At 43.4% G+C, this 22908-nt stretch overlaps 1 protein-coding gene across 8 annotated transcripts in view; it reads right to left on the bottom strand.

Moving 5' to 3' along the window:
• Window positions 1-177: 177 nt before the first annotated feature.
• LOC105276963 (calcitonin gene-related peptide type 1 receptor) overlaps window positions 178-22908 on the bottom strand; it is a 69153-nt gene continuing 46422 nt past the window's right edge. For 7 of the 8 annotated variants that reach the window (XM_011335039.3, XM_020030873.2, XM_011335038.3 and 4 more), the window contains 9 exons: window positions 18912-19018; window positions 11500-11591; window positions 11015-11141; window positions 10227-10453; window positions 5746-5916; window positions 5506-5629; window positions 3607-3648; window positions 3429-3512; window positions 178-2241 (listed from right to left, as the gene is read on the bottom strand). In XM_011335039.3, the coding sequence (XP_011333341.1) occupies window positions 1999-2241; window positions 3429-3512; window positions 3607-3648; window positions 5506-5629; window positions 5746-5916; window positions 10227-10453; window positions 11015-11141; window positions 11500-11591; window positions 18912-19018 (1217 nt within the window). In that variant the 3' untranslated portion in view covers window positions 178-1998. Of the gene's footprint in view, window positions 2261-3428; window positions 3513-3606; window positions 3649-5505; window positions 5630-5745; window positions 5917-10226; window positions 10454-11014; window positions 11142-11499; window positions 11592-18911; window positions 19019-22908 lie in introns of all 8 variants that reach the window. The other variant, XM_020030874.2, reaches the window with a different exon arrangement.

Genomic DNA, 22908 nt, shown 5'->3' with positions numbered 1-22908 from the left:
ATCTTGAAGCTTAACATCTATATAAATAACTTTTCGTCAACGAACCTGCTGCTCCGATTTGATAAAATCGAATTTACCCCTGTGTATCTCTGTAACTTTTCTGTCCATTTGATACCTAGGATGCTCGCAAGGAATTTTATAATTATATTTACACACGTAAACAGATGCATTACATGATCCTTTTACGGTATTTTAATCTGATTTTTATTTTACAATTTAATTCGCCCTCGTGTGAGTGAATGGTTGTACTTATTTGAGAGAATGATCGTACAGTTTTATTATGGGACTGGTTAGCTTTATTTATTCGTGTCGTTTCGCAAAATATAATATATTAAATATTCTAAACATTTTTTTGTCTCGAAATTCGTTTCGCTCGCGGAAAATATGAATATTTTGCAACCATCGAGATTACACGCTATATACACAGTATTCACATTTTACTGCGGGGAGCCGCTTTGCAATCGACATATTACACAAGAGATTTTATACATAACAAAACAATTGCTTCACGATTATTCACTACGAGTGAAACGAGAAATGCTTTGGCCATTGTCACGAAAATATCGCCTCTACAAACGGTTTGGCAATTCCGAGTATTCCGAATTCCAAGCGTTTGTCCTCAGGTACCTGAGTTTTCGAGTCCTCTTAAAAGCGCATCTTTTCGTCACGAAAAGTCGGTAAAATTCACTCTTGAAATCTTACCATTTTACCTGCGATCTTTTCTTTACAGTTTTACACGATTTTTTTCTACTCTATAATACAGTCAAAACTAGTTTTATTTTGTATCAACATTTATTCTCTAACACTGTGCGGCTTTAGTGATTCCTCTTACGATTGCACGATAATGAGTATTAGTTGCATGTATATCTAATAGCTGATCGGTATATTCACGCATGAGATGTCACGTTAAAATATATACAAACATATCGCGTCACTCAAATTTAGCACAAAATGCAACTGGCAGATACGTAATAAGGCCCAAAAATTCTCTTTGTGGCTGCAGGCTTTTACCATTTGATTCTCTCAGGAGTTAAACCGATCAGCTTCACTTTTTGTAAATTTTTCAAGTTTACTTACTCGAGATAGGATATCAGATCGATTTTGAACCTTATTACGTTAACTAATCAATCGTGTTTGAACGTTGCACATCAGGCAAGCAAACATCTTCACTATATTTGACAGTATAAAAATGATCAGATGATTACCGATATGATTTCAACCCCCTCAGAGATGCATAACTGTAATAGCTGCTTGTTTAGTTTTCTTCAGGCGAGACCTTAATTTTTTATTACCGCGCGGACGATTCTTCGCTCGGGAACTTGTGGTCTGTAAACTATAATGATTACAACCCGCAAAAATCAAATACGCCATATTTCATTTCCTTGGTTGTTAACTGATACCAGTATTTCGCCGACGTTCATGAATCACGTATTGTGCTATCCTGTGCATTGATAAATAATTCGGCGGAAATCGACGGGTGGCTGATCGCATTACGATTGGGATACTGGTCGAGTCGCATCTCAGTCTGTCAACTAAATTAGGCTGTTGCGTATGTGTGTATGTATGTATGATGTGTGACATAGTTATTAATAGACACCTCGTTCGAGTATATACACATAATGTATAACATGCACATCAATAAATATCAATCACGTGATACGATATCTTGCTTCGCCTGCTGATCACTTAAGCTTATTTAAACATATACATATATACATGTGTATTTGCTTAAATAATAAAAAAGCAGAGACGAAGTAAAACATCGTATCAACTGATCATGATTGATACTTGGCCCGAGTAAAGATCTTTGATCCTCCGTGATGCATTACATCGATCCAATCAAGGATGTGTTTCCCGGTACGTGTGTCTATCTATCTATCTATCTATCCGCGCGTGTCGATCCAAGATGTATCTCACGAGGAAGCCGGTACATCAGGCAGCGGGAAGAAATCCACACGCTGGAGGAAATGGTCCTCATCAGCCCCACGTCGGTCGTCATCAACACTGCGTCTGGTCGCACTCGTCGTCGCCGGGTGAGCCGTCATCGCCCCGCTTGATCAGCACCCGCGCCTGATGGTTGTTGTTGCCGTGATCACCCGGTCGATTATCGGCGGCGATCACCTGCACGGTCCGCTGCGGCTGCTGCAGCCGAGTCTCGCTCGCCAGCTTGTGGTCCTCTTCGCCCGGCACCGCTGACGCCGCCGGTTGATAGTCACACCTTCTCCTCTCCCGCCATCGGACCTGCGGTCGAGCGGATAAACTGAAACAGCCAACGTTCCACAATGGACTCGACTCGGGCACGCTGCTGTCACTGGCACGATACGGACGGACGTCATGTATACGGAGAGAGAGATATATAAGCATAATTTTCTCTCTTCCTTCCATCGCTCTCCTCTCTTTTTTTTCTTCCTTTTTCCCCGTTCTCACCCCCGCAACCCTTCGACGACACACATGATTAGCGATCCATTGCGACGTCACGACGGCGTTAAATGAACAGCCTTGCACATCCACGTCACGCAGCGTGCACGCAGATTAGTACGCGCGTGTGTGTTAATGCGGGGGGTTGATGTGGCAGGGCGGCGAGGGGAAGAGGCTTGATCGCGTGTGGGTTAGTCCGCATCGCACCATTGACGAGTCGTGCATATGGGAATTTCAATCGACAGAGTCGGCACAGGGATGGTAGTAGGGGAATGTTACTCTCGCGTGCGTCAAGCGCAAATTCTCGTTAAAATCGCAAGGGTGCTATCCGTCGTCCTCTGCGCGACGGAGGGTGAGGGCACACCGACAGCGGTTACACGTGAGGATCTCGTTGCAGACTCTGCTGCTCGCGATAGAGAGTCGACGATGTCCTGTACTCGTGACTGCTCCGTAAGAAGCGGGTGGATTGAAAGAGATCGATGGGGATTTTATACCGCGATTAATTCTGCAACGAGTTTTTTTATACTCATTCTACAGTTCTTCGAAGTAGCTTTAAAGTCAGAGATGCTTGAAATGCCTCGCATGATTCTCTTTCGTTCTTTTAATCTCAAATTTGTTTTCTTTTTTAATCGAGATTAGATATTACCCGAGGTCTGAAAAGAATTTAAAATATTATGGTGCAGTTGCAATTTTATTTGTTCTACATTGTAATAATATACTACAATATTACAAGAGAATTATTGATTTTGTCAGGAGTGTAGCGGAACGTAGTGTGTCGATAACAAAGAAAGGAACGAGAAGAAAGAGAACATCAGATTAATTCGTAATTTCGTAGATAGGAAGTTCAATTTCACGGTGTGACTGACTGCCCGTCGTTCTCGTTTCGATCCACCGTTCTTCGCCGAGAATTATCCCTCAACGCACACAATGTGGATGGGTAAGAAAGCTGGACCGGACGTGGAAAATCGGCTTGATCACAAGAGCTTTTCGTCGTCATTTTCATTGCGTACCGAGACGGTCGTTGCTGTGCAGGAGTTGGCCCGCTTTCGCATAAGGGCGCTGCCATCCCACTTCCTCTTGAATTGTGCTATTACCTGGCGGCACCACGAAGAGAAATATCATTACATGGCACGAAGGTTGCGAGACGCTCGGGCAGAAACGGCTGTTTCCGTAGTCATAGGAACTTACCTCGCCGTTGCAAAAGCAGAAAAGCACAGCCACACAGAGACCCTGGAAAAGAGAAATGCATTTTACCCCGGCATTTCGAGACCGGGAAACGTCTCCAAGGAGAATTCCCGTCACAACTTTATCGCAATCTATCTCGCGCAAGACACGAAGCTTTCCACCCAACTTCCAAATTTAATCGCGCCGCCAACGAAAGCTGCGAATTTACAATACGTTCTCTTCGTTCGTCGCACGTCACTATTGTCTTTGAGGAATTATATTACAAAACGTAAAAGTATCGCTTAGGATCCTTTTTCCTTCTTTTATCTTCTCTTAGCAGCACAAAGAACTTTTAATAATTATAAGACAATATCACATATCACATATCAGTCTTATCTGGATGCAGTGTTTATAAAACGTAATGCGTGTGTTGATATCTATATTTCAAAAAGGTACACTTGCATTCCACGGAATTTTATATTTTCCTGTATACCTTTGTTTTATAAATTTATGAAATTCCTTCGCACAAAATAGCGTGCATTCCAATAATTGCAATAAATTGCAAACGTAATCGATGAAGCGTTTTTTGTAATGCCGCCCTGCAGCGTGTAACATTGTTAAGATAGACCGGCGTATTTTAACAATGTATTTTTCAAATGTGTACATGCCTGCATGCAGGGACGTTCAGATTCCCAAGATAACAGCTTCATTCCACACAGGGTCGCCCAATTAAATCGCGATCCTATCGATACAATTTTATAGGGTACGGAGCAATTACAAAACAATGCAATCACGCTGACGGTGTCGCGCACGAGAGCGCAATTCCGCACAAAATTTGATCTTCGGATAGCTGAGCGGATATGCGATTGCTTCGCACGATCATTAAAAAGTTCTCGATGATTTTTACTACATCGCGCCTGTTCTCGATGATTTTGACTGCATCGCGCGTTTTACCATTCTGCCGGATTGGCTTTGTTAATAACTAACTGGCGAATAAATAAATATCGGTTTCGCTCGCAGCCGGAACGCGGCGCGGAGCTGTCTGCCTCACGCGCACCGGAGTATCATCGAAGTCGGCGATTCCAATTGCCGTTCGTATGGAATTTTCCCTCTGTGGAGTATCTTTTATGCATTGGTCATCGTATATGGATCAAGAGAGACGCGGCTAGCGTATCGAGCCAAGAATACACGGCAAACGATCCCTCGAACGGGATGCTACAGCGTGCACGACTTCACTGGAGTCCGGAAATCGACATTTCTGGAAATAATTCAGGACTGATCGTCATCGTGTCCTTTAAACATGCAACGACTTTTTCGGACAATCCGCAAGAATAGTTGAATAAATTTGCGTATTCAAAAGAACGCTTTTTTTTCATGCTGATCCAGTGATCTGTTGGATGCGGGCGCGGTTGTTAGATACAATGTGTACACAGCGTGTAGCTAGCTGGCGTGCAACGTTGCGCCTGTAGTTTTTCCGCCATAGAAAAATTTATATCTCTGACACGGTTAAATTGAATCCGATGGTTAAAAAAACGAATGGCTGTGTCATGTTCCACGCAAAAAATACGTACACGCATTTTTTTGCTCCTAAATGTAGTCAGTTACACATCCGTGGTTCAAGATTTCCACGAAAGGTAAAAAAATCTTTTTTATAGTAAGAGGTTTTTACTTTAATTTCAATTTTTTTATTCAGATTCAGATTTTTTTATGTGGAGCGTTGCTTGTGTTTTAATAAAATTAGTCCAGTTAGAGCGAATTTACTTCATCCAATCATTTTTGTGCTACCTCGGCACTTTTGCATGTTACGTGCAAAGTTAATTCTGGGTAACATGATGAGCAATTAACGTTATAGATTTAAAAATTTTATATATTTTTTATTCTTAGACAAGGCTGTACTAAAATTTTGATTTGCAAAACACTAACCTGAAAGGAAGCCGTAATCGCAGAAAGAACTTCGTAAAAGTGTTCCCAGGGATGGTCTTTCGGCGGCCGGAATGGGATTACTAAGTAATGAAGACCCAAGAGAGGCACCAAGAGTAGCGTAGCCCTGATAACAAGTCACATCATATATATATATTTTGTTATAAACTTACGCAAATGGAGCATTACCGATGAACAATTATCGGTGACACACAAACAGATCGTTTTCACACTGTTTGTTACCTGAAAGCTTGCAGCATGGATCGCGAAGGTCGTGTTCCGATGGCGGGTCCAGCGCGCAGTTTCATGAGGAGGACTCGCACGATGTTGAACAGGAAGAGTAGATTTAGCATAGTGGAAACGCAGACGGGATAAACCAGCACGTTCATGTAGTTGCCCTCGTTGATCCAGCATCTAATCGTGACAGTAATCAAATGCATTGAATCGTTCATTCGTGAATACCAGCCGATTGGAATATCATCTCATGCATTCTGCATTATGTTACAAATTATGTCATTTTAGATTGTAATAATACATCGCTCATATTAATCATGTTATTATCTGGAAAATATTGTATAATAATTATATTCATTCATATTTTAATGTCTTCTGTAACATATGTTTTTACATCACAAAGTTAAATTGAAGCAGAGAGAAATATATGGAAATAATATTCCGACGAATTATGATAAACGCGAGTGATCAACTCACTTAAAGCATACTAATAAATTCTATCCTTAAAATGTTGTTTATTGCGCGCGAATTTCTCCACCGAGAGGATTAATAATAATATAAATAAAACGTTCATTGATAGATTAAAATAACTTTAATAGAGATTATTAAAAATTCCTTTGATATAAATATAGTACGTGATATAAATATGATATAAAAATTGAGATAAATTGGAATATCATGCACAATTCCTCGGATGCATATGGTACGTATTTAACACCCTTATTAATGAGCAAATAGGAAGTAAAGAGCGTGTCAGTATTGGAGATCGATCGTATCTCAATTCTCGTAAACCCACATCCGGGCACGGTCGCGTAGGCGCTTAATATAAATTCCTAATCTAACAAACCCAGCAAGCAGAAAGAGATAGAGAAAGAAAAAAAAGGAAACGAAGAGAACAAAGAGGAGGAGAGCGAAAAATGTCAAGAGAGAAGATACTCGTACGGCAGGCATCTCGCAATAAATACAAAGGCCAAAGAAATATACAGAGCAGACTGGAAAATTGCCCTGGGATTGCTGTTGCGTTATTGGCGATCAGTTATAAAACATTTAACGTGTGATAGATAGTACTCTGCAAAAATACATCGACGGAAATAGACGGGTGAGCGGCGCAGACCGGCAAATGCTGACGTTCATCGAGTAGATCAAAAACGATCGCAGGAGAAGACTCTGTCGACAGTAAAAATAAAATCTCCCACTCGACAACAATACGCGAATCGCTTATATGTATCGAAAACGAGGCGGACGGATTCAAACTTGACGCAAGACTGCATTTCTATGGTAATTTCAGTTACTACTTCTTCTTCTTCTTCTTCTTCTTCTCGAGGAATGATCCAAAAATACCGTTTCGCTCCATTCAGATGCACGATCGTCGCGTCACGTTTTTTCTTATTTTCTCTTTCTCTTTTTCCCTGTTTCTCTTTTACACGAAAAGCATAACAAACAAATGAATTTTTTTCTTATTTAACAACGGATTATTGCACGCGAGTGATCAACAGTGTTATCGTTGACATGCGATCGCTCCGCGGAATTTCCGCATCCGCGAGAGCGATTGACTCGGCAGTATTCGCTTCCAATGCGACATTGTTCCCATCGACTTGATGCTTTATAACGTTGCGTCGATATGGCTCGTTATCGAGCCGTTTATTTCATCAATGTTCCGATGTGTTTCCATCGATGTCGCTCGTAAAGCTTCGTATATATATTCACGCAGCATGCTTCCGGCGTCTGGTGCCGAGATTGAGTGCCAGTCGTATCCTGATGTTATTCTATTTACTGAAGCGCAAACACGTGGAATATCGTCCAACAGAGTCTGGCATCTTTATAGAATAATAATTTCAATTAGCGGGTAATTAACAATGAAGACTGGCAACAGAGGCTCAGAGAAAATAAATAAACGAGATCAAATGAAGAATTAAAGTTATATTAAAAATAAGGAAAATAAGATTGCTGATAATACCCATAAATTATTCATGAAACGGTTCGAGACACAATTCGCTTTTTATCTCCGCACTTTTGCAGCCAACAGGATTGTGCCGCGAAATAAAAGAGTGCACTTGCTTATCTTTTTTACTGCGTAATTGCGCGGCTGGTAATTATAAACTGCAAATCCCTTATGAATGCGGCTGCATTGAGAGGAAAGCACAAGTTTCTCGGATATCGCAGTGAACCTGGAAACGATGAGACAGCTCGGCTAGCTCCCAGCCTGGAAAACACTGATACGTCATTTTATCCGAGCTTCTCATTCCGAGAACTAGTCTCTTCTGGACTTATGTGCTTAAAATTTTCAAAGTGCGGCTTGATGTTCAATCATCAAACTTCGCAAAAGTTCTAAGACATTTCGAGCGACGTGCGGATGCAAACTTGCAAAAGATGCGAAAGAGGGTCTTCCAGCGATGGATCAGGATGCCCAATGCAAGTCGGAATTATGTGCCAACCAGCACGCTGTCGTCAAATCGCTTAATTCCACCTGATACGCACAAGTGCTTACCCAGCGAATTTTCCCAGCGAAAACTTGACACTGCATTTCCACGCTGGAATCATCAACGAGGTGATCCTCGCGCGCTCGGAATTCACAGCCAAATAAAACGCCATATTCCGCGCATTGCGTACGATTCTCGATCATTTGCTTTGAAAAATACACGAGCAATGAATTTTTCCCCCTTTTTTTATTGTGGTCGAGGCTCCGTTATTTAAATATGTGAAACCCGTGAAACTGATATGACGAGATCCGCGAAATCCAAGCAAATTCTGTTCGTGCGATCCCGGCTCATAAAAGTGTGCCATTTTCCTTTTGTCACCGTGAAGTCTCGTTAAATCTTGGTTCGTATCATTTGTCATCTCTGAGTTTCTTCACAGGTTTCTTGAAGCGTCCGCTGGATTCGATCCTTGTCCACTCGTGTGACAAAGATGATCTCATACCAGCTACGGATGTACGATCATTCTTTTCACTGATTCAGCGGTTGCCTCGTTATGTTAAGGAGATGAGGGTGGCGGAAAAAAACTGATTTATTTTCGGACGATATCTCTATTCTATTTTTGGCGTATTTCTATTCTTCTATTATTCTAACACGGCAATCTCCTAAAAATTCATGTACGTTTTAAAGAACGGGATGTTCATGTTGTACGATCGATATGTACCAAAACACGAAAGTTTCCTTCTCAGGGAAAAAGGTTTCTGCAGTATGTTATGTAAGATGATCCTTTTATCATCAGACCATAATATGAAAAGGTTTCACAAAAAGGTCAAACGTTAAATTTAGAAGGGTTTTAGGTAAGAAAGGTCTCTTTGGGATCATCGCATGTACTGGTTTCAACCGTGACTCATCACAATTGAGCCGCGGTCTCGAAATAGAGATTATCCTAATGCATTTGTGATTGCCACGATAAATCTCGTTTGATGCCTTTATTAGCACAACACGTGTAACAATAATGGAACGGCAAATCACATAAACAGATTAATTGAGAAGTGATTCTTGCGTTCCGTCAATAAAACTTGTTTCATTCAATCGAAATGAACTCTTCGCCAGACGAATGCAATAAAACAATTAACTGAGTAAACAAAACGAGCATAAATAATAAAAAATAAATATTGTTTCTCCTGCGTCTCTTATATATTTTCAGATTATATCGATTTTGGGCATTTTTGATCGGCGACGGACGGTCGCTGGGGAATAAAATTATTTTATAACGGTGATTTCTTGGAATGTTTCGTGCTAAAAAAATTCTTACAGAAATAAACTGTATAACTGTAAATTGATCTGTGCAGCATTTTAACGCAATTATTCATCAGTAAAATCAAGAATATTTCTCTCCGTGCTGCTTCGAGTCGGGGAGATGCTATTTTATCTATATGAAGCGGCGGTATTTCTCAGCGTGTGTATCGACAGTTTTCGTCCAGCTGTCGTATATAATGGCACGGTAACGTGATTGTCGCACCGTGGTTTCGATCTTCTGTGCTCCCCGGCGCATTTAGTTACTATGGCCTCATGGTAGCTGACGTACCTAATTTTACTGGAACGTACGTGAGCGCAACCGCATGCCCTTCTTGCTGAGAAATTAGTGTCGACTGGCACCCTTTCCGCGGTCGGCTCGGTGTTGCCACGGGGCAACACTCTTCCATCGGATTCCAAACACTTCAATTAGGGGACTCGTTTAACTCTCGGTGCCGGGGAAGCTATTTCAGTTGCGAGATCGCGTGTTCTATTAACTCGCGCCGAGTTTCGAATTTTTTTACACGTCGCATGCCACGCTTCGGGGCATCAATTTCACGGGTCTCCGCTTTCCAGCATCAATTTAAATGGTACTTTCCTATCCCGTCATATCTCTATGCTGTCCATTTTAATAAATCTGCATTACCTATTTTAAAAACTAATTTGTGCAATCATTAGTCGCTCCCTTCTATCCCTTATTTCGCGTATTGGAAAATCCTCTTATACTCTCGCAAGCAAAGGTAAGTCCTTGAGGAATATGAAATTGGCATTAGTACTTACTGTTCGGTGTCCGCAGGATCGTCGCTAGCGGCACGTAATGCCGTGTACAAAGTGACGATTACAGCTGGCACTGGCCATCCGAGTCCCATCAGCCAGTTCACTAATTTGTGCTCGCTGGTGAACGCACTTACTAGCAACGTGTGCAAGTAGAAACCTTCGCAGAGCATCCAGGCGTAGTTAGTTAGTAGAAAATAATGAAGGAGCACGTGCAGAACGTGGCATGGTATCTGTAAAGCAGCGGCACGTCACGAACGCCCTTTGATAACCACTCAAGTCGTATTCACTTGCAAAATCAATCAGAGTAATTGTGTCATCAGACTTAAATGCTACACGGCAACATCTCATGATAGTATAGCGCGTGGCTGACGCCGAGCTCTCGCTATTCGTGTCATCGCATATAAAAGAATCACCGATTTCAACAATCTGATAAATTTATACACTAAGAAAAATTCTCTAGCTGTATTTCCTTCAATACGGTTATCCTGCTTTGCTTTATCTTTGTCTCTATTATCTCTATTAAGCATAAATAAAATCTTTCCATAAATAAATAACAAAAGTGAAAGAGCTTATGTATATAGAAAGTATTGATTTCGAAGAAGCTAGCAAAGATGCTATTTTCGGTACTTCAGTAAATGTCTCGAGGTTCAAATTAGAGAGAGAGAGAGAAAGAGACAGGTGGTCTCTCATGAAATTTTCATACATCTTAATGCATCATCTCGTTTCAGGGAGGAAACGTCGCGTGGTGTTACATTTTATTATATTTATACCATCCTTCATTTGATACGTACGCCATTGCTAAGTAGTAGATCCGTGTTCGCTACTATGACTCTGTACCAGATCAGCCACAGGGCGTTGTTGATGGCGAACGAGCTGAACAGATTCATGTGCAGCGTGATCCGAGCGCATCTGAGAGATCTGCGTACAGAAAAGCTTTTTAGTCACGCTTCCGCGTAGCCTTTCTCGCCAAGCCCTAATATCGTGCTAAATCGCTAGTAAAAAAGAGCTTTTACGCTGGATTAAGGATCTCTTTTTAATTTTTTTAATCCACCATACTCGATTGCGTGAGTAGAGGCTCTGTGCTTGAATTGAGTCGCAAGTCGCAAGCCGTACCATAACAGAATATGGTGTATGAGCCGGCGATCGGTACTTTTTAACGATATCCGAAAGTAATATCCTGAACTTTCACATTAACGTACTGGCGCACATGGAAATTTCAATACCGCCGTCGACAGAGAGCTCAGATGATAACGGCGCCGATAAATTAATAACTTACCGGAAGTACGTGAGAATTCCCAGGGAAAGTAGTAGCGCTACCAAGGATATCGCGTATCCCACCTCGTAGATCCCGTTTATACCTTGCTGCCACTGTAATCACGTTATCAAAGATTTAGAAAAATGTGAAAGTACGCCCTCTACTTCACAGATCGGCTCGCTTGTAATTTTTTACAACGGTGTCTGCATTCTCATTAATTCACTTATTATGATTCTATTAGTTAGGTACATATGAACGGACTTTTTAATCATATTTTGGAAACATCAATCTCTGAGATTAAAATGAAGCAAAACCGAAATTTGACAGAAACAGACAGCATTATCTGCAAAAAGATCTGAAAATCCAAATTTAATCAGATACACATCTGTTCGATTAAAACTTGTAGACAAAAGTGATGCAATTAAAAAGTGATTTGTCAACAAACCGATGTAAACCTGTAAGCAATTAAAAGTAGTATAAACAGTTCCACCCTTTTTTTTTAGTACATTTCGAAGCGAGAATCCCCGGAGGCTGCGGGTGCGAAAATCCGCTCCCGGCTACCGTTCAATCCCGACCGTAACGACTTTCTCGTGTCGTTAACGGATTCCCGTAGGGATAGCCGAACTTCAAACTAGTTTTCGAAAGCTCAAACGATTATCCGGGCACCGAAAGATCGAAGGAACTGAGGAGCTGAGATCGAAATGAGGTATTGTGACTACACACACATACACACACACATGAATGTCAATGAGATCGAATGAGAGAGAGAAAGAGAGAGATTTCGCTAATAGACTCTCTCTCTCTCTTTCTCTATTTACTCTCTCAATCTATTCACTCGACATATGCATGAGCGATGCTCTCGCTCGGCGTTGTCGCTTTAAAATTCATCCGCTTACAGGATCGGTCACCTCTTGCGCCTTCGCCGAACCCCCCATAGCGATCGTACATATCCCCGTGCTTCCTACACATGCAAATCCCTCCGCATCTGCAAAGCAAAGTCGGCCTGGTACCGGAGGCGCCGTAACGCTGTGTCCTGTGTATGACAAATGTCTGCTAGGCACGAAGTGTTCGAGTCCCGCCAGCCGGAAACTTGGCCGGGGCGCGAGGACCCACCGCCTCAAGGACGACCTCCTGGCTCCTGGAAAATTAATCGGCCGCATCCTGGCCGACGCCCGGAAGGAAACGCAAGATCCGGATCTGCCTGCGGAACGCCCGGCCCACGTTCTAATCTCGCTCGTGAAACATGTAACGCGAGACGGACGGACCGAGTTGAACGCGCCGGGGCTACGTGAGCAGTAGCTATTTCTGTATTTATTACGAGTGGAGGTGATATCAGAGCCTCGGGGAATAATCCCCGTACCCTTTCCCGCCGATCCCGACGCGGCGGCGTTGTTCTTCCGCACTCTGACGTACGGATGTCACATTACTTATGAACCATGATGGTACACGGGACAGCCGCAAGTCCGACTAGATTTTCCGTGGTTTCGCGGTACTTGTGGATAAGGAGGCAACGCGCGGGTTGAACCCACACACGAATGCAGATTAATATTTCATCGCTGACTGCGTAAATCTTTACAGAGGCTCGCGTGCAGCGAGTCTTTACGGTGTTGCCTTAGCCGCCATCGTGGCGGCACTTGTACATGCAGGAAGAAGACAAGACGTTGGCAAGAGGAAAGTGTGTGTATACATGTGCACGGTAATTTCGATATAAAATAATGAAAGGCACTTTACTATTTTACGGGGTATGAGGAGAGAGCGTTTGAGCGTTTCGACAGCAAATTCCCGCGAGCGATTTGGGAACACAAATAATTCCAGGTCCAATTCACGTGAAATACGATGCAGTGTTAGAGGATCGGGTATGACGAATTCATACGTTCAATCTAGACGCATTTCGGCCTGAGAATCATATATGAAAATCAGATCGCCTGCGTTTAAACGGGGCGATCCCCATGCCGTTATGGTGGCCGGCGTTAAATAATTCATGAACTTGGAGTGTACGCAGTCTCTGAATACTCCGGTTCTGCGTCTCAACATTATACGGCAATAATAGCGTAACTATAAGTCGGGTCTCTTTCTCTATCTTTCTCTCTCTCTCTCTCTCTCTCTCTCTCTCTCTCTCTCTCTTCGACCGGCCAATCGGATTAACGTAGGTCCCGGAAATTATACTGCTGTTGCATGCGGGGACACGATAAATTTTATCAACGCGAGAACAAACGATAATTGTATCCTGCTACCTTACTCGGGCTTATTATGTATCAATAGTCAGAGATTACGCTATCTCTCGCGTGCTATATTACAGCTTATTGATACTGCATACGCGATCGGATTAATATTAGAAGACAGCGGAATCCTCCCTTAATTTTGTGCTTGTCGCACTGTCGAATTGAAATCGCGTTATCGCCGCGTACCGATCACATTAAATTCGCGTGGACGCAACGTCGAGCGTAATATAATAATAATGTGAAATACAATAATATTACATACACCCACACACACGGACATGTACACACACTGATCCACACAATAATAGAGAGAGCGAGAATTTATAAAATGACGAATTAACAATTACGCGAAAAGACCAAATATTTATCTTCTGTGGCTGTTCTGCAAATTTTCCTTGCAGTACAAATAATTATAAATGTACAATTTATATCTTTTTCGATATAAATTACCGTTATACGTCGCTTTGAAGCAGAAACGATCGAGATGATTGATCCATCAAGACTGAATTTTTGTGATCACGATACATTTCACTGCATTTTTATCTCAGCCAGCAACAATAGGAATAATGAAGATCATAACAACAATGAACATCATCTCTTTCGGAAGCACTTGAGACTCGTGTTCGCCGAAGGGGTAGATGTCCAGATTAAATGTATAAATTTATTCGACGACATCTTGTCGCGCTCATGATGACTAAGGGCGTTGCATCGCCAGTTATGCACCTCACCGCACCGCATCGCATGGTCAACAATGCATCGATCGTTCGTCGCGCACACGCACGTGTGTGTGCGCGCGCGCGCGCGCGTGTGTGTGTGTATGTGCCCCATTACCATTCCATTCAAACAAAATTGCCACCTTACGACCGTAGATAATGTGACATCACTGCTCCCCTTCTTCCTCCGCGGTGCAGATGAGCGGTTTCCGGTTCCCTCAGACATAAAACAATTCCTTTGCAATCATCATCGCTACGGCGCGCGCTTGCGTGTCACTACGTTCGAGATCTTGCATAACGAAGTTCCTCCGTGTCATACGGCCCTCCCTCTTCTTGCGCTGGGAAGCGCAATAAATGTCTCGGAAAAGTACTTCCGGAACTTCATTCAAACTTGGGCCCCTCTTTGCAAAGCTGTCATTTCTTCGGAAACTTAAACGGTCGTAACCGTCGAGCAACATTTAAGTAATGAACGCTCCACGCATACCGTACTTTTGATTGCGCAATTCCATAAGCAAGCGCTTTCGCAAGTAACATGCGCTTTCAAAATAATTGTCAAACAACAGCGCCGGGCTAAATGATAATGTCGCCAGCGCCCGGCAATTTCGGTCTGTTTGCGCGTTTCCGGCCAGCGACGTGGGGCTGCCCGGAATATAAAATCACTGGCCCAATGCGTTTCAGAGTTTATTTGCATAAGCCACCGTATCATCCCTATGATAACATAACATTTACATTGGAGCGGAAACGCCGCTGTAGGCGCACGGACAGCACAAATGAATGTGGTTGCCGGAAACACAAGAGAGTCAATGGATTCTTAACAGAAAAAAATACACCCTCGCGACAGGGAGCGGGGATTGACGCAAAAGATCGCCGGCTTTGTTGAAAATGCGATGACGTGCACGCAGCGTGAATTCAGCCGGACGACGCGTGCTTTTTTTAAAAGTCCCGCATCCGTCTCCATCGCTCGCCACCACCCCTCCTCATCCCCCTCGAATAACGGCGCAAGAGGCGAACGTATAAATTCCGTAATTCGTAAAAATGGATGGATAGGGCAGCCAGAAGTGCGGCCCACGAACGTCACCCCGTCGCGCGGCGTATCATTAGCGGAGTTTAATGAATCCTTTCGCAATTTCACGTTTCGCGGGGTAGCTGGAGAAACTAGACGGATCAGGTAAATGGCGAGATTACTGCGACACTCGATGAATCAGTGGGATAAGAGTATGAACGATATGATAGAGCGCAAAAAGTACAATATTAGATCGTTAACTAAGTAACACAGGTCGCATCTAAATGATGATGTAGCGATGTTTCGGAGAATTTTATTGTTTGTTTTTAAAGGTTCCACTCTTAAAAAAGCCGTGTTAAATCAAATCGAAATCATTGTTGCCTCTTTTCCGCGACGCTGATTGGTTATCTCGATTCGCGTTGTGCGTTATGTTCAGTTTAGATTGCCATCGCGCGGCTGTCTTCGCGTGGAGGTTAACAATTTGGTAGAGTGTGATAATTGTGCATATAATAAATAATAGATATAAGATGTTATTATTTGAAAACATTATTAATATTGAAAAGTAAAATAGCGCGCGCATGCGTTATACTAGCAACAATATAAATAGCACACAACTCCTTGGAAAAAGAAAAAAATTTTAATGGCTAGAACTTTTTTATTTCTAAATCTAAAGGATTTTCAATCGTCGAGACCTCTTCGCAATATGCCAATTAACAATATAAATAGCACAGAACTCCTCGGAAAAGAAAAAAATTTTAATGGCTAGAACTTTTTTATTTGTTGTTTTAATGAATTTAAAATCATCGAAAACTCTAGGTAATATGCCAATTAACAATATAAATAGCACACAACTCCTCGGAAAAGAAAAAATTTTAATGGCTAGAACTTTTTTATTTGTTGTTTTAACGAATTTAAAATCATCGAAAACTCTAGGTAATATGCCAATTAACAATATAAATAGCAAAGAACTCCTCGGAAAAGAAAAAAAGTTTAAGGGCTAGAACTTTTTCATTTATTGTTTTAACGAATTTTAAATCATCGAGAACTCTAGGCAATATGCCAAATAACAATATAAATAGTACAGAACTTCATAAGTATGTGTTTATTTTTATTCATCGCCGTCTACATGCGACCCGGAATATTTAGTTAATTCCCTAATATATTCGGGGAGCTTTGTACATAACGCAAGGGAAGGGTATGCATTATACAAATTCGCATAATACGACCCGCCATAATGGATTGTGCGAGCACATGCATATTGTGTGTATGTGTGGAAATATTTATTTTATATATATGCATATATATAAGCCTGGAAGTAAGCCTGGAAATTTATTGCGGTTGCATATCGCAAGAATCAGTTGTGTTTCATGTTGGAGAGTGTCTGTAACGCGTTTTACACCGGGGTTGATTACACCGCCTTGTACGAATCCGTATTATACGAGACCGCGTTATAGGGTGGTTTGCTGCGCAACCCTCCCCGCATACTTTTAAATCGCGCGATCTCGTTTTCTGGACTCTGGTAAGATAAGTGAGTGGCTTATCGTCGTTCATAAATAGGATAACGAGATGAGGCCATTCGCCTCCCCGTCGTTTCGAGTTCCCACTCCCGCGTCGAGCCCTTTGCATTACGCGAATGGCCGCAATCGAGCGTACAAGAACAGTCGCATCCAAATTGTAATTATGCAAAGAGCCGCTCGGTAATATCCAAGTATTGAACTAATTTGGAGTTTTCATTTGATGTATAGCAGAGGGAGTGGAGATAAGAGATATATGTGCTATACGCCCCCCTTTCTCTCTCTCTCCCATTACGTTTCCAACTTGGAAAATTGGGCTCTCGAAACTCCGGAAGAGGCTGGAATCACAAATTTATACAATCTTCTAATATTCAAATCCGTTCTTTCCCGAAAGGGAAGGATAAGAGGCGAAAGATATCCGGCGCTGTATCAGAATGAAGATTTCGCGAGAGCTCGGGGCCAGATATAGCCTCACACGCGCAATTTCAGCACGGCGTTGTCACAACGAAACAAAAAAAAATACAAGTTCGACGTTGATGTTAACGTGCGGTGGAAGTGAATGCCGCGCGACGGACGCGTGATGGATCATCGAGAGAGCGGCTTCGACGAGCCGCTCTATGATGGACCGCGTTTCTCTAAAGGATCATCACCGGCGTGTGTACCACGGTGTCCCGAAATGAAGCCGGTCTTAATGAATAGCGGCTCGTCAAGTACGTGAGAAGGGTCGACGTGGATGGCGTTGCGTAAGGGCGGACACTGCAGAACGGGAAACGCTTTATTGTACTCGTATTATCGTACCGAGCCGCCGTTGCACGCGCGCACGTTGCTTTGCTGCTCGTTAATCCCGCAAGAGAGTAAGCAGGGGTAGATACGGGGTTGGATCGGGGAGAGGGTGAATAAAAAAATCTCGTGCAAATAATAGCAGCGTGCTCGAGGGGTGCCGCTCGTTCATGTTACGAGATATAATAAACGCCTGTTTATCCGGCAATCCGTTTCGGTGACGCGCTTCCGGGATTCCGATTATGATGATATTACAAACGATGACGGGGCTGCCACGAGGAAGTTAATGAAAAATTATGAAAAGGCGGACGCGCGTCGCTGCGAGACTCAACAAGAAATCGCGCGATCCAGCGCGATTTCACACCCGTTTCATTTCAATGGCGACGCGCTCGCTTCTCCGCCCGGAATTCCCGACGTACGTCATAAATCCGTTTCATCGTACCTGGCGACAGTCGCCCGACGTGAAATCGATTCTTCGGCTACGCGAATCACTGAGGAACTTTTTTTCGTTTCTCCCACTTCCGGCGTCGCGTTAGTATTCAGGATGCTCGGGGGTGAGGAGGTGGTATCGGCGCGCGATGCGCCCTTCTCTCGAGTAATGCAGCCACGCGCGCTCGCTCGCATCGCACAGACGGCATCGCGGGGAGACAGATTGCAAAGTCGCGTGATCGCTGAAATTGTTCCGCTGTGTGCGAAACGCGCATAACGTGTTGCTATGCAGACCCCAGGATGGAGAATAAGTAATACTTTTCTGTCGCATATATGCTTCGCGCCCGTCAAATATCTCAACGACAAACGCGTCTCTGCGTTCGCTCACAAACGATATTAGCTCTCCGGAGAATACGCGCGCGGAGTCGGATGATCGTGCACCCTCAAGCGGAATAACGCGAAATCGGACTCTGTGCTGTGTCAGCACGTCAAGTAGAGGTGACGTGTAACGCTGAACCCGGCTGCGTGAACTTACATGTTATTTCCCAGCGGAGCGAGCCGCTTCGTTTTATGTTTTTAAGCATCGAATTCCTGGGGGTGGGTGAGCGAGAGAAAGCACTTTCAAAGGGCCGGTCAGTCGCGCGCGATAAAGATTCTTCGATACTCGTTTTCCCTTTGACGCAGCTAACGATCCCTTCGCGATCGATACGCTTGATTTTAACGCGATACGCTTTATTTTCACGCCAGAGATTGCGTCTCGCAAATTACTCACGCTCAGGTCCTGCATGTTCACGCAGGTCGTGTAGTTGCTCCATATTTGATTGGACTCGGGGTGCCGGAACCACGTGCCGTTCAGCTCGCAGTACTTGTGCGCCATCACTGCGAAAGAAAATTTGCAAGAATTTGAGATGGACGTAATGATATCGTATGTGATATCGGGACGCCGATATCGACGTTCAATTCATTGATCTGTTAATTACTAGCGCGGTCTGTCGAATAATATAATGTCGATTCGGGGAATGCAACGTGAGTTGTTCATTGAATCGCGTTCTCCATTGATCAAAAACAGATCGATTGGTCAAAACTGATGAAATATTGTTCACGTCATTAAGGGAGTCAATGCGTGTCGAAAAGATGAAGCATCTTTTCGTGAAAGGTTCAGAAAGAAGCGATATTAGATTGATCGATATAACATATCCAATCTTTAAAAGAGATATAGAAATGGTACATATGTGTGTATATGTACGTGAGCGTAGGTATTTCTAGACGCTGGCTACGACATAAAGTAATATCAGCTTCTTGCTGAAGCTCGTTGAAACTTCTCTTCCAACCTGGAGGAACAACAAGATAACTTAAAATCTTCCGATGGAGAGTAACAGTTCGCAAAAAGTGCGCGCGGCATCGCGCCAACGACCAAGAGCCGATGCTACTATTAAACGGGCAGGATCGCACAGATCCGCAATTTAATAGTTCGCAAATAAAACAAAATGCAAATTCAACTTTAAATCCACTCCTACGAAACGCCCGCTTGATTAAACTCACCCCCGGCGAGGGATGCCTGCGACTCGCGCGTTCGCCTTTCCTCACAGAGAGATTTTAATATTTTCCGCGCGCTCTTTTCTGACCTTAATTAGTCGATGAGGTCCAATGTAAATATCCAGAGTGTACGTAAGTAACGAGCTAATCCGCGTGCAATTACCTCTCTGCGCGCCGTTTGAAATACCTCTCCGATTTATTGCACGAAGCTGCGCGAACAGCGCAGCGGTAAATATTTTATTCAAGCGGGCACGTTCCCTGCTTTCAGTCTTTCCTTTTTCTGTATAAAATGCAAAAATTGGCAAAAGTACAAATGCTGGAGAAGGATGCGGACGTAGGAATTTGCTTGGAACGGGGTAAACTTAGATGATTCACAAAACGGGCGAGTCTTTTAGAAGGATATTTCAGATAAGGGTTCTTTTTCAGGAACGCTTCATGAAAAACGTCTCTCTGTTCTAGGTGGAGTCGTTTACGAAAGTCGGAGGGTGGTTCAGCGAATCAAGAGTGCTCAGGAAAATGCTAATAAACGATCGCCGGCGGCAAGCGGGGTGCAGCCGTTATCGCAGAAACAAGTCCACCGGAAAGAGTATTACCAAGACGCGACCGTGAAAAATGGCGGAGTAACACGTAAGAGTGAGCCACCTCCTCCTCTTCCTCCCCTGACGTCGTCGTCACCGTCCATTTGACATGTCGCAAATAGCGCGAAGCGAAATGACACGTTCCCGGTATAAATGCAACGCCGGATTGCAACAGTGAGCGAATAATGCGGCGTCACTTGCTCCGACAACAACGGGATATCAGAATATGCGAGTCACGGTAATTCCGGCGGGTATGTCCAAACTCCGGAGCTACATGTCCTCAATAGCAACAGCTCATGGCATTACGCCTTCGAGGAGAGAATCGATTTTCCTCCGAATCTATTCAAACTACGTGACCACGTTGCACGAGCAATTTGAGCCATTAAGGTTCACCGGGGCAATTTTCTCAGCGCTACCCTCATCGTTTTCATCTCGCAGTCGCGTTTACGCGGTGCAGTTGCTCGCAGACGGGTGACGGATGAATTAAAATGATGAGAAAAGGCGGAAAGAAAGGAAAAAGAGGAAAAGAGACAGGAACGAGAGAGGAAGTTACGCGCAGTGATTATTTGCCGGCTCGTGTGGTCGCTCATTATTTCGTGACGAGGGTTGATCGATCGCACGAGCACGCGCGCGCGAGTCGGAAGACTCGCCTACGAACCCGCCGGATGTTCGCCGAGCGTAAGGTATCGATGTCTGCCCTTAATTCGTCCATCACCCCTTTCTTGCATCTTCCCTTTCGACAAGCGCCGTCATTACATCACATTTATCTTCTCCCTCGGCTGGATGCTCTCTACTCAGGCTTTAAAAAGAGACATGTACATGTGTGTACGTATATATGTACATATATAAAACACGTACATATGCATATATATATATGTGTATATAAATATATATGTGTGTGTGTACATAGAGGCACATACGTGCACCGCCGGTGGCCTTTAACGCGACACTCTCGTGGCGCGACGAGACAAAATTTATCCACGAAATTAAAATGGCAAAGCACTCGTTAAAAAAAGGAACTTACGGCCTTTAATCGTTCCCCCCTTGCCCCACCCCGAATAAAAGTGGTGCGCGAGTTACATCCGACCCGTAGCAATCCACCTACGACCTGCCGTCACCGGAAAGGGAGCCAGAAGGGTGCGAACAAGTGATAACGCTCGCAGCGACGTACCGAAAGCGTTTCAAGATAATAAGGAGATAATGAAACACCATTAATGGTCGTCACTTCCTGAAACGCGATCGCGTTTCAGGAGATTGCGTTCTCGTTGCGGGGACCGTGCGCGCGATCGCTATTTTGCGTCGCCGAATCAACATGGCTCGTTTTCGACCCTCGACCCCTCGACTATTCCGGGCCACGCGGCCATTTTAATTAACGGTATTAACAATTAACGGAAGAATAGACGAGATACGAGAGGATATGCCTCCCTTTCGCGCGAGAATGCAGATTATTAATTCCGTCGAATTAATAAATCAGCCGGTGCGTTTGGCTTCGTCAGAAAAATCTTCTTCGTCTTTCATGTCGTGTCGGTAATAAGAGGAAGTGATTTTTAATCTCTCGATCCTCGCGGAAAATATTCTTTAATAATTATTACATGGTTCGCGAGAGCCGGTCCGCGCGCGCAACGTTATTTTGAGAGACAGGCTCATAAGGATCATGCAAACCGTGTCTGCATAAATAAAGTTAATAAAATTTTTGCTTCTGCAGCGGAATAAAGAGGAAGAAACGTCAGAACGTATATCGCTTTAAACAAAAGTTATAAAAGCGAGCGTACCCCTCAAGCGTCGTAGTATTTATATACAAAACTGGAGAAATTTTAAAAATGTTATGCACATTGTGCACTTTTCCATCATGCATGCAATATTAATAACATGTAATAATAATAACGAACATTGTTTTTTCTATTTACTTTATTAAGTGCACGAAGTATCCTTTTTGCTCATGTATTTGTGTATGTACATTTCCATTATCCAAAATAAATCGTTCGGGGGAACCATATTGTTTAAGCCTGTCCATCCTTTCCTCGGGAAATTAGTTTCTCTCGACTTAGCACATTTATGACTTTTTGCGCTCCACACCGACGACTTATCAGGATAGGGGCTGAAAGTGATGAATGTTGGCGGATTCCCTACATCCCCCACACTAATACGTTTAAGCCCTTGTAAGACGCAGAAACGAGAAACCAAAGATAATTAAACGCGTGTCCGCCGTAGGATCATTTCAGTCCATTAAACGTTGCATCAGATTTCGGTATCTCCGATTCAGTCGTGAAAGACGTAATAAGTATCATATAAGTATCATATAATATGATATAATAAGTCATGTAATTATCCAGATGGAGGAGTATAATAGGGATATCAAGGGACCACCTTCGCCGATATCGTCGTTTCTATATCTCTTCGCTCGTCTCATATAGACACCCCTTTCTATCCTATACGCTTCTTTTAGTTCGCCCGCTCGCGCTGAAACAGCCTTTCCGTGCCTCGAGTTCAGTTAACGTAACTAAACTCTTTCCTGGCCGCGGCAGCCAGTCGAATGGATGTGTTTCGTAAGACTTTCAACGGGGGGAAAACGAGTTTCGACGCCGAGGGAAAAAACGTCGCGAATCCGCGCATTTTCCTGCCCCCTGCCCGCCGGAGCAGGAAAAAGCCATCCTG

This window comes from Ooceraea biroi, chromosome 3 (assembly GCF_003672135.1).
Source record: "Ooceraea biroi isolate clonal line C1 chromosome 3, Obir_v5.4, whole genome shotgun sequence".
Classification (NCBI taxonomy): domain Eukaryota; kingdom Metazoa; phylum Arthropoda; class Insecta; order Hymenoptera; family Formicidae; genus Ooceraea; species Ooceraea biroi.
This window is presented reverse-complemented; position numbering and strand designations above follow the sequence as displayed.